This window comes from Phytophthora sojae, assembly GCF_000149755.1.
Source record: "Phytophthora sojae unplaced genomic scaffold PHYSOscaffold_8, whole genome shotgun sequence".
NCBI classification, from domain to species: domain Eukaryota; phylum Oomycota; class Peronosporomycetes; order Peronosporales; family Peronosporaceae; genus Phytophthora; species Phytophthora sojae.
This window is the reverse complement of record NW_009258122.1, coordinates 1,706,302-1,718,213: the sequence shown is the minus strand read 5'-3', so window position 1 is coordinate 1,718,213 and position 11,912 is coordinate 1,706,302. Positions and strand designations below refer to the sequence as shown.

General features: G+C 59.7%; 4 protein-coding genes across 4 annotated transcripts; 2 read left to right on the top strand and 2 right to left on the bottom strand.

Moving 5' to 3' along the window:
* Positions 1–210: 210 nt before the first annotated feature.
* PHYSODRAFT_337655 (hypothetical protein) lies at positions 211–1,230 on the top strand (the record flags this gene model as incomplete). Its single annotated transcript, XM_009535332.1, has 1 exon — positions 211–1,230. One exon carries the CDS (start codon positions 211–213, stop codon positions 1,228–1,230), a length of 1,020 nt encoding a protein of 339 aa, XP_009533627.1.
* A 133-nt stretch (positions 1,231–1,363) lies between these two features.
* PHYSODRAFT_519031 (hypothetical protein) lies at positions 1,364–4,579 on the bottom strand (the record flags this gene model as incomplete). The annotated part of the gene is made up of 1 exon (XM_009535331.1): positions 1,364–4,579. The coding sequence occupies one exon, from the start codon at positions 4,577–4,579 to the stop codon at positions 1,364–1,366; it is 3,216 nt and encodes a 1,071-aa protein (XP_009533626.1).
* Positions 4,580–5,916: 1,337 nt separating this feature from the next.
* Positions 5,917–8,757, top strand: PHYSODRAFT_520238 (hypothetical protein; the record flags this gene model as incomplete). Its single annotated transcript, XM_009535330.1, has 1 exon — positions 5,917–8,757. The coding sequence occupies one exon, from the start codon at positions 5,917–5,919 to the stop codon at positions 8,755–8,757; it is 2,841 nt and encodes a 946-aa protein (XP_009533625.1).
* A 302-nt stretch (positions 8,758–9,059) lies between these two features.
* PHYSODRAFT_548638 (hypothetical protein) lies at positions 9,060–10,931 on the bottom strand (the record flags this gene model as incomplete). Its single annotated transcript, XM_009535329.1, has 2 exons — positions 9,060–10,758; positions 10,855–10,931. The coding sequence occupies 2 exons, from the start codon at positions 10,929–10,931 to the stop codon at positions 9,381–9,383; spliced, it is 1,455 nt and encodes a 484-aa protein (XP_009533624.1). The 3' UTR covers positions 9,060–9,380.
* Positions 10,932–11,912: the final 981 nt, after the last annotated feature.

The window sequence follows — 11,912 nt, the reverse complement described above, 5'->3', positions numbered from 1 at the left end:
CCTGCTTGAGTTGGCAACGATCCCAGGCCCTACCGACTTGGGAGGTTGCTAGCTAGTTTACGCAAAACCATGCTTACGCGTCAGGTACAAACAACCACAAGATATCGTTGGCCCGCCACCTGCCTCTACGAATCGTTGTGTCACCTTGCCCATGGGCTGTTGTGCCCTAATGTCACTTTCACCACCCCAAGTTCTTGGCCACTTTTCGTCATGGTTCGCTCCCTGTCCTTGCTTCTGTCGAGTGCAGTGGTCCTGCTGGGCCTCGCCGAGCCATCATCGAAGCTCCCTGTCATCTTCTTCCACGGAGTCTTCACGACGTGGGAGTTCGGCCACAACTTCGAGGCGAATCTGACCGCTGAAGGCCGAGAGTACGTGGCGCTGTCATTTTGTGACGGTCAGTGCTCCATCGAGTCGCTCCTGACGCAAGTTCCTGCGGCCGTGAAGGCTGTGCGCGAAGTTGTGGCGACCAATCCGGCCTTCGACGACGGCTACATCATCATCGGCCACTCGCTCGGTGGTCCTATCGCCCGAGCCACGATCGAGGAAATGGACGACCACAAGGCCAAGCGCTTCATCAGTCTCGCCGGCCTCCAGAACGGCCAGTTCATCGGCCCCCACGCCATCGACATCGCCATTGAAAAAGGTGCTCCCTCTCTGACCAGTATCGTCCCGGAGCGGGTGTTCAACTACTCCGCGTACACACCGGAAGACTACTACGGCAAGATGCAGAAGGACTTCACCCTCTTCTCGATCGAAAACCCGGACACGCAGTACGAGTACGCGCAGTTCAACGTCCAGCGCTGGCCGCAGTTCGGCAGTTGGTCCACCACGAACAAGTTCTTGCCCGTGTACAACAACGTGAACCCGTGCCTTCCGGGCAACGACCAGTGCATCAGCGACCAGCAGCGCCGTCGGGCCAACTTCCTCAAGCTGGAGGAGGCGCACTTCTTCGCCTCGCCAGTTGACGACGCCATCATGCCGTGGGAGAGCTGCATCTTCGGTCGCTACTCCGAGGTGGACACAATCGACGAGATCGAGACGAGCTTCATGAACATGACCGCTGTCAACATGACTGAGACGCTGGAGTACCAAGAGGACGGCGCACGATGGATGAGCGCGGAGGACTCTTCCTGCACGTCGCTCCCAATGTCACTCACAGCTGCTGGTGCCTCGACGAGAAGTACTGCAAATGGGCACCCGTGTACGACGAGTACATCTACCCGGCCCTGAACTGAGCTTGAAGTGGGCGTTCCAAATAACTCGCAAGTACGAGCTTGATAGTTTTTTTGTACTGTAGTGCAGGTCGTGATTCACGATATAGTTGTCCATTCTGAAGCAATCTCTCTCTTCAAATTGATGTACCCTAGGACAGCAGCGGCAGGTACGCGTCGTAGTCAAACTGCGCAGAACTTATAGCAGTTCTGCGGCGGCGAAGAGCTACGAGTGTGGTCGCAACAGCCACCGCCCCACCGCTCAGCAGCAACATGGCGACAGCGTGGTTATGTGTGACCTGGGCGAGCAAGGAGACGGGGAAGTAATAGTTTCCGTAAGCCCCGTTGACACCCGCAGGTTCACAACGCATGAGCTCGGCATCCGTCTCGGGTACATCCATCAGCCCCGTGCACACAACCTTCGTATGTGCGCAGCCTTGGCAGCACTCTTTCTCGCCCGAATCCACGTAGGTGCTGGTCTCCGTGCTCCTGATGATCTTCCCACCGCATGCCTCGTACAAGCCAGCATTGGCTTTGCCCGCGCATGCGTCGAACTCGCACTCTGCGTTCGGTAAATCGAACTGCGGGCCTTTGCAGTCGGCAATAGAGAACGACCGACCGCACGTCTTCGCATGAGCAGTCCCTGAGTAATCCAGGTACGTGAAGTCGCACGATACATCGAAGTTCGTGAGCGCCTCGGTACTCGGAGCGTGCAGTATCTCCACGCCGAAGCGCGTTACGATCTCAGGCGAGTCTTTCGTCACCTTGAGGATTTCAACTGGAGTGCGGTTCTCCAACGTTCCGGTACAAACAACCTCGGACACCTTCATCCCCAACTGAGTGCGCGAGTATTGGAGGCCAACGTTCGGGTGAAAATCAAACGTCAACTCAGCGAAGTCGCTGCCAGGGTACGCGCACATTTGCGCTGCGATCGGGAGTCGTGAGACGGACGTCTGGTACCACATCTCGTCGAAGTGTTTGCACACATCCACGGCACTGTTCACGTGTAGATGCACGTAGAAGAAGAAACTGCGCACCAGTCCACACTGCGTCCACGCCTCGATCGATATCTTCGTCTCGGGGTCGGAGAACGTCAGCACCGCATCGTTGTCGTACACAGCTTCGCAGGTCGCCCAGTGGCACCCGGTTTCAGCGCTCGTTTGGCGCCTGGTCTTCCACAGCTGCCACTTCTCCGAGTCGCCGTTCACTTTGAAGCGCCAATGGACGAAGCTGTTGAGATCGAGATCTCCCTCGAAGTTCAAAGTCTGCGTCGTCTCGATAAGCTCGGAAAGCTTCGCCATGTACACGCATTGGCCGTCGTCGCCGTAGTACGACGTACACTCGAGTGCACGGTGCACTTGGGTCACAGTCTGGTAGTCTTCCTCGTGCAGCTGCTGCAAAACTTTCTTGGACTCGTCAGCGATACCGGGTTTGATCCGAGCGGTGACAGTTGCCAGCGTGTCGCCATTAACCACCAGGCACTGCTCAAATGTACACGTCTGATCGCTGTCACCCTCGCAATACCGCGCATCGTAGTCAGATCCACACCGATAATCCGTCCAGAACTCCCGCAGCGCAGTCGACATTTTGCAGCAGCGCGTGCATTGACCCGCCGGCACGGGCTTCACGACGTCGTGGCATGTGCCGTCAGTCTTTTTCAGCGGATTTACGGCCATCTTCTCGTGATACAGGATATCGCCGAGGACCAAGTCCGGGTCGAAGCACGAGATACTCTCGTCGTGCGAATAGCGAGTGTACTTGGATTCGAAGAAATTCTTCTTGGTGAACTGGTGCAAGTCGCAGCGGTTGTTCCCGCTGCAGCCGTCGTTCTCGGCTTGCTCCCCGAAGTCGATGTACTGTTGGATCAGTCCGTTTGCCTTGGCCATGTTGTCGAGCGTTAGCTCGGCCGTGCATCCACAATCAGCGGTACCTGACACCGAGTCACAGAAGCTAGACGGACACTTCGTGGCAGCTCGAGGCCGATAGTTATCTAGGATAGCGATACACCCAGCGCATGAAGCGCTGGAGTAGTAGTCGTACGCATCCATCTCCAGTCGGTACTTGCCGTAGTCCTTGAAAACGATACTGTTCACGGCTTCAGCTCGGTTGGACTGGTAGTCTTTCCAAGTCTTGGCAGCGTCGTGTATGGGGAGATCGTCCCCGCTTGAATACATTGGGTCAAACTTTGCTGCGCTCGGAGTTTTTGCCACTACCTCTGAAAACTTTAGGGGCCAAGACGATTGAACGCTGCTGAGGATAGGGATGAGGAAGCCTGCGTAGTACTCTGGGTCTTGCTTCTTCACTGCAGACACGCGGATGCGTGGGTCCAGCGAGGCATCCGCAAGCAGCAACAGCTTACTGGAACCATACCCGCTGGTCGGGAGGGGCAGCGGGATCCCCCACTTGTCCACGACGTGGTCGAATGTGCAGACGCTGGACTTGGTGTTCACCTGGTGCTTGAAGCCGCTCACCTTGCTCCACACACAGGTCGAGGCACTCCCGACTTTTACACACGCTTTATCGCTCCCCTTCGTCTTCATTTCGTAGCCAGCAGGACAGCCACAGAAGCACTGGCGGGTGCCATCGTCGCCGACGAGTGTGACCGGGACGCCGTTCTCGAGGTCCGCGCAGTTGAGCGACTGGGTGACAGTGAACGGGTTGTACATGAAGAGGTCGTCGTCCTCTTTCAGCTCGATGCAGCTCTCCGACCCGCCTTCGCAGTTCTCGCTGCTGCCGCTCAGCTGAAAGTTGACCACGTTGGCGATCTGGTTGACGTTCTCGAACGACAAGATCTCGTTGTACGAAGTTTCGTCCGTCGCGAAGGAGATGACCGCAGTGAAGCCGTCAGTTGCGCTTGTTACCGAGTCGAGGGGGTAGACGTCGCCCAGACCCGGGAGTGCAGCGGCCCGATCCAAGTCGTCTCCAGTGACCTCGGCCGCAGTGCCGTACGCCGACTTCGAGCAGCTCCCAGACACCATCGTGGCCTTGAACGTTAGGGTCACGCCATCGTACGACCTGACAGTGTCCTCCACAATCTTGTGCATGTCCAGTGCCCACGTTTCGACCGTGGCCAGCGTTGAGCTCTCGACGCACTTGGAGAACAGCAGGAGGACGTCAATTTCTCCGTCGTAGACTGCCGCGGGGTCCTGCGAGCACATGACCATGTCCTCCTCGACTATCACGTTGCTGTCGGCGCTCTTCTTGACCTTCTTCTTGGTGGTTCTCTTGTCGGCGAACTGCGTCAGGAGCAGCTCGCTGGGCAGCTCCCCCGCCGACGCGATGAAGGACGTGCCGTTGCCGGAGAGCGACACTGCCAAGTGGCTGTTGAATTTCAGCGTGGCCGGCTCAATCTGTTGGAGTGTGGTCATGAAGATCAGCAGCCCCAGCGCCGAGGGTGCAAGACGCATTGCCTCGATGTCCTCGAGGCGACTCTATCGGAGACTGATGCTTGTCAAACTTGACACGGATCCGCGACCCTTGGATCTTAGATCGATCTTCTGCCTGAATCAACGGTCGAGAACGGCCGAGTTGACCACCATAGCGACGATCTCTATTGCTCCGCTCTCCATTTTCTCCATGGGGTTAAACACGATCAGGAAGAGTGTTTTGGCGCCGGTGTGTTGACGGCCACGTCGGCGCTGTCGGCACGCCCCCTTCGGTCGAGCACGCCGCGAGTGTTGCTGGCTGCTGGCCTCGAGACTGTCCCAGGCAAGACAAATCACCTCGCCACGCGCGCCGAGAATTTTTGCTGTCGCTCTCCGAGCCATTCGTTGGCGAGCTCCAGCTCCAGTGTCGGAAAAGCAGGGCGGAACATCTCTCCGATCGCGTGGGTGTTCACCGTCTGACGAAATATTGCGAGCACCGCTGTCCCAGCCGCGCGGTTGCCCTGTGGTCTTCCAAGCACAGCGATAACTGGCCAAACTAAACTCGACTGCGAGCTTCCAGCAGCCCAGATCGATCTTGAAGAGCACAATATGGACGACGTCCTCCATTCCGCCGATGAGTGCAAAACCGCGGGCACCGTGGTGACCCCAGCTATGACAAAGCCTCCATGAGATCAGGCCTGGTGCTGCCAAGCCCAAGCTCGAGGGAGACCGGAGCATCCCCGCCCAAAAAGTCTCGGCCGGCAGCGGAGTCCGCTGCCGGCCGAGACTTTTTGGGCGGACACGCTGAGCGGAGACCATGTCCGATAGAACCGGAAGTGCATCGCCGCCCTATCCTGCTGTACATCTTGTCTGTACAGTAGCCAGCCAGCCACCCAGCGAGCGAGCGAGCGCAGCTCCACTCGAGCTCTCGAGGATTTGACCGTGGAGCTCCATGATGGCCGACAAGTGAGTCCACATAAATTTTTCAAATTTGCAAGCTGGCCGATAGGCAAACGCTGCTCGAAGCTGCAGAGTCCGGGGCCCGGATAATGCACCGCCGTGGTCGCTCTCTGCGTCCGCGGCCAGCTGACCGGACCGCGCGGCCTGCCTGCACTTCAGCAATCAACACTCGAGCAAAACATACCTCGGCCTGGTCACAGCGACCGCTTTTACCAGCCCTGCTGTGCTGTGCTGCTCTCATACATACGTCCGGAGCTGCTGTTGCCGCTGAGCATCCCCTGCCGCCAATAGACGGGGCCTCGTGCGTGGTCGGCTGGCTCCGCGTCACACTTTTCGATTCTCCTCCTGTCTGGGACTCGCCACCTCGAGGGCCTCCGCTGATGGATTCCACCGGAGCGACAGCGCGCACGCCGCGGATGCGCCGCTCGCCTCTTCCGGGCCGGCGCGACTTCGGAAGTCTGCTGCAGCCGGAGTCTCCGGCCGGGACGCTCAGCCGCACGTACGATGGCAGCACGCCGCTCTCCATGCGAGGCGTGCCGCCCGTGGCCGGCGGCCACATGAAGACGCCGCGCCACTCGTATCACCCGCGCCGCGCGGGCGTAGCCGCCGCCTCCATGGATGACATCGTCGTGGACGTGCAGGAGAACACGTCGCTGCTGCACCCCAAGGACGGGCCCGTGCTGACCCCGACGCAGCGCAAGATCAAGATCGGCGTCTACGGCGTGCTCAACACGGTGATCCTCGTGCCGCTCATGATCAGCTTCGCGCAAATCATCTTCCGAGACCCGGAGTTCCAGCCCTACATGAACGACCTGGTCAAGCTCGTGCTCGTGTCGGCGGCCGTGCACCAGATCTGCTTCTCGTGCGTCAGCTCGCTGCCCTTCGCCATGGGCCAGGTGCAGGACGCGGGCCTCATCTTCCTCTCGGCTATGTGCTCGTCCATCATCAAGACGCTGCACGAGCTGAGGGGCGACGACTTCTCCATGGAGGAGGTGCTGGCCACCACGCTCTTCACCATGGCCGTGTCCACGGCCGTGCTGGGCGCGGCGCTCATCGTCACGGGCAAGCTGCGCCTGGCCAGCTTCGTGCAGTACCTGCCTATGCCCGTGGTCGGCGGGTACCTGGCCTTCATCGGCTTCTACGCCATGGAGGCTGGCCTGTCGATGATGACCACGGAGAGCATCAAGGAGCCCACCGACTGGGTCAAGCTCGCCGACTGGAACGCGTTGGTGCTGTCCGTGCCCGGCGTCATTGCTGGTACCATCATCTTCTGGGTCAACTCGCGCTACGACCACATGGCCGTGATGCCCTGCTGCCTGGCCGCCATGCTGATCACCTTCTACGGCTTGCTGCTGGTCACGGGGACGTCTCTGGATGAAGCGCGTGCGGCCGGATGGGTGGCCGAGCCGCCTCCGTCGCCGCGCAGTATTACGCAGATCTACGGGTTCTACGACTTCTCCAAGATCAACTTCTCTCACCTGACTGACCAGATCCCGACCTGGATCGCCATGTACTTTGTGGTGGCCTTCTCGTCGTCGCTGGACGTGGCCGCTGTCGAGACGGCGCTGGGCAAGCCACTGGACCACAACCACGAGCTGCAGACTGTCGGCATCAGCAACTTGCTGTCGGGTCTCGGTGGCGGCTTCACGGGCTCGTACCTCTTCTCACAGACCATCTTCACACTGCGTGGCAAGCTCGATACCCGCTACGTCGGTCTCATTGTCTTCTTCCTGGAGATTGCCATCGTGCTGAGCCCGTTCTCCATCATAGCGTATGTGCCCAAGGTATTCTTCGGTGCGCTGCAGATGCTCGTGTGTCTTGATCTGATGCTGGAGTGGCTCTACCACGCGCGCAACAAGCTCCTCCCGCGCGAGTACGGCATCGTTTGGTTCACGTTCCTGTCCATGGTCTTCGTCAATTTGGAATTGGGTATCGCCATAGGCATCGTTGCTGCGGGCTTCAACTTCATCTACTCGTACATTGCGACGTCACGCATCAACCGTGTGATGAAGCGCTCGCGTGTGGAGCGTGACCTGCGTGAGCGAGTGCTGCTGCAGAACATGAGGATGTCCATCGTGACGCTGGAGCTGGAAGGCTACATTTTCTTCGGCTCGAGTGTGAAGGTCATGGACGAAGTACGTCGTCACGTACTGGTGACCACGACTGAAAAGCAGGAGGCCCAAACCAGCACGCTTTCCGGTGCGTCCCCGCTGCTAACCCGGCGTCACGCGCCCTCGCCGTACGTGGCCCGGTCGCTGGAGGACACTTTCAACGACGACCTCGCCACGCTGGACTCGGTTTTCGACGACCACGAGATTCACGGCTACTCGTCCACGCCCAAGGCTGTTGGCAAGAGCGGACCGGCGGCACTTCACGCCGCTCGCACTCGGTACTTTATCCTGGACTTCGAAAAGGTGAGCGGTGTGGATGCTACGGCTGTGCGGAGTTGCTTCAACGCCACCAAGGAATTGCTGGCGCAGCACGGCATTGCTCTCATTTTCGCGAGCGTTCCGAGTGATGCAGAGCGGTTGCTGCGCGTCCACGATGTGATCGAGAAGGAGGACGGATCTGGCACGGGGTCGCTGGTGTTCGATACGTTGGACAAGGCATTGGAGTGGTGCGAGGACGAGCTGCTGGTGTCTGAGGGCGTGCTGCCGCTTAGTGAGTCGGCACCGGCGTTGGCGGTGAACGGCAGCAACGAAGGCCAACATTGGCAGTTGCTGGACGAGCTGCTGCCTCGCCCCGATGGTTCACACCGCAAGGACGACACTCTGACCAACAGCGATGGAACGCAGCCTGAAGCTGCCGCCGTGCTTACCCGGGAGCTCGGCGAGATGTACGTGACGCACTTACTTAAACAGGAGGGCGAGACGCTGTACCGTGCTGGTGGGCTCGTTAACGGTGTCTACTTCATCGGGTACGGCAAGGTGGACGTGTTCATGCCGTCCAAGATCCACGAAGGTCTGGGCCCAGGCTTCCGCGGCCGCAAGCGCATCACGCGCGTGTGCCAGGGAGGTCTGGTGGGCGCGTCCGAGATGATCCTGCACAAGCGACACCAGTTCACAGCGCAGGCCCGGGCGCCCAGCTCCATCTTTTTCCTGAGCAAGTCGCACTACGCGCGGATGCAGAAGGCGCACCCTACATTGGCCGCGCGCTTCCAGCAGGCCATGCTGCAGTCCATGGCCATTGGTGTGCTCGAGTCGAACCTGACGGACGATTGAGCGCACAGCCAGTGTGAAGCGAGGATAGCAAACCAAAGATTCGACCAATTTGCTGAATAGATGTTGTTTGCCTTATTGTAGTTTCGTCACTAAAGCAAAGTCATGAAGGAGATCTGCATGGCCATTTCGCATACTTGTATTACAATGTAAGATATGAATGCACTGAGCGCTTCCTTAATCATCTTCGGCTCCACGATCTGCTCTGCCTTACCTACCTGGACAAACCCGCCTTCACATCTTGCAGCACCCTAGGCAGTCTGTCCTACAACTCCCTCTCACCACAGTACAGCTCACTTGTTTTTCTGTTGTTTTTGTTTGCATTTCTTCATTCAGACGACGTGGTCACTTCATGTGCAGGCAGACCAAACTCTGCGCTGCTACCGGCCTCTTTTTCTCCTGTTTCTGCCGTTTTCTGGTGTTTTCTCTCTCTTGATCTCTGGGTCGAATAAGTAATTAACAGAGGCGCGGGAAGTCGAGTCGATACGGTGTCGAGGTGGTCGATATCCCAAGCATCGGCTCTTGATGATGATGGTACAAGAGCGGCTCGGCCGATGGCGGCGGGGGCGGGAGGTCACACGCAACGGGATCCGGTCCAAGCCAACGAGCGCGCACATTACGAGACGTTACAGATCTAAGTTCTGCATCTGCGTCTGCAAGTTCTGGCGTGCGTGCTGCTGTTGCTGCTGCTGCGACGTCGGCACCTGCTGCTGCGCCGCGTAGTATCGGATTCTATTGTTTCGGGGGGTGGACGAGTTGGACAGCTCGTCGTCGTCCTGCACGCCCCCATCATCGAGCCGTGAACCGCTGCCGTGGAGGTGGCCCGCCGTGCCGAAGAAGTGCGGCAGCCGGATCTTCTTGGTCGGCTTGATGGATAATACCGTGCGGCCGAACTTGACGTGCAGCGACTGGTTGTTGTGCAGCGTCAGCGGGCGGTAGATGTACCGCAGCGTGCCGTTCGAACTGCCGGCGTCCTTAAGGAAGAACTCGCCCTTCGAGTAGTGGATCTCGGCGTGGATCGTGGACACCGTGCGGTACTTGAGCACCAGGTCGCACTGCGACGAGCGGCCCACCATGAGCGGACGGTGGATGTCGTTGTCCATGAGCATCTTGTAGCTCAGCTGGTAGCGCGTCGACAGGTTGAGCGTGGACGACGAGTGCTTGGTCACGACCTGGAACATGATGCAGGGCGGGTTGAGGCGGTCCGGCAGCAGCGACAGCACCTTGCCGTTCGGCAGGCGCGTCTTGCTCGGGTACGGGGCCTTGCAGATGGAGCACGTGCGCGCGTTGCTCTCGTCCAGCACCGTGCAGATCTCGTTCTTCTCGCCGTTCGTGTTCCAGCGCTTGAGGCAGTTGAGGTGGATGTACTTGGTGTCGCCCGAGCACTTGCAGGGCGCGATGAGCGGGTTGTCGTCCTCGGTCTCGTCGTAGCACACGTAGCAGATGGCGCTCGTGCTCTGGCGCTGCAGCGACGAGCGCGGCTTGGACTCGTCGTTGCCCGAGGCGTCGCCGTTCTCGTCGTCCGTGTCCATGCCGCTGTCCACGTCGGCCAGGGCCTCGTCGTGGCACACCACGCGCTGGATGAGGCTGTTGACCTCCGAGGGGCTAAGCGTGGCGTCGTTCGGGCCCACGCCACCCGTGTCGATCTCCGTGACCAGCAGGCCGACGCTGCCGAAGCGGATGATGTCCCCGACGCGCACGCGGTGCTTGCCGCCACGGATGCACTTGGTGCCGAGGATCTGGCACACGCCCGTGTGGGCCGAGAACTTCTCCGAGGACGGCAGCAGCCGGTACGCGTCGTTCGAGTAGTCGATGTTGAGGCAGGGCGCGCGCGGGTCCTCGATGAAGATCTTCTCGCGGTTGGCCGCGCCGTCCGTGGCCGAGGCCGACGCCGAGTGCTTGGGCCCGTAGATGGACACGCCGCAGCGCGACACGCTCTTGCGGAACTTGTCGCGCTTGCCGGCCGCGCCCTTGGTGACGGCCGTCATGCCGCGGATGTCCAGCCTGCAGACACGAAGAACGTCATATCATATCAATAAACCAGTCATATCGATATGAGCGTTATATCGCGAGGAGGACGACGCAGAGATGGGTATTTACATGTCGGGCTTGCCGTCGCCACTGAAGAACTCGGTGGCGCGCGCGAGGCTCCACCTCCGGTCAGAGTTGGCGCTCATTGTGCGGTGCGGAAGGAAGGAGGGGGCGGGTGGACTGAGCTGCGGAGGGGGGGGGGCTGCGCTGCTGCTGGCCGCTGCTTTTTTGTTCTCTTTCTTCTCTTCTGAGGACTTAACTTCCGGACTGAGCGGGCCGAGGAGGGCCTGCTGCTGCTGCGGGTGCGGGTGTGCTGGTGCTGCGCTGACGAGAGGGCTGCCGGACGGATCGGCCTCCTGCTCCACGCGCGTTCGGTCGCTGCTGCCTTCTTTCCTTTATGCGGCGCGGGCCGTTTTGTCGCGGGCTTTCCAGCAAGAGAACGCCGAGAGGGGGAGAGAGAGCGAGCGTTCAGTTTCCATACAACTGACTCCTTATACTGGAATCTTATCGTCGCGCCATAGAACGGACGGCACCGCCCTCTATTCGGGCGTCTTGACTTTACTAAGCGGCCGCCTATCTGCCGCCTGTCGCCGAGAGGGCCCCTAATAGAGGGCCTGCGAAAAATGCGAGCGGCCCGCGATTGGCCGCGACAGCACGAAGTAACATGGCACACACGCCTCTGACCCAGACGTGGCTTCCGCGACGCCAGTCCTCGCGACTGCGAGCAGCCCAAGCGCGATCATGGCCCGCAGCGAGAGCTGGCAAGGCCTTGGCGGCCTCATTTGTCGCCCGCCACCACGAGCTCGCTGCCGCCGCGTGCGGCACCGTCGTTGATTTTTTCGCCAGAAACTCAGGCCGTTTCTAGTCGACCAATCCAATATTTCGAAACGACGCAAACCGTCTGCGGTGCTGCTGCGATCGCGATTGAATGTTGTGTGAGGCCGAAGGCCGGTTGTTAGTGACGGCAGTGATGCTGCTTGCGATGTCCACAGTGAGTCTGAGAGTTCACACCATCGGCCTGAGCGAAGAGCTGCTGATGGTGCTGCTGATCATCAGCTTGATGGGGGGGAGTGGATCGCGGTGCCGGTGGTGTGGACCCCACCAGGCCGTCGTCGACAACTTCAACT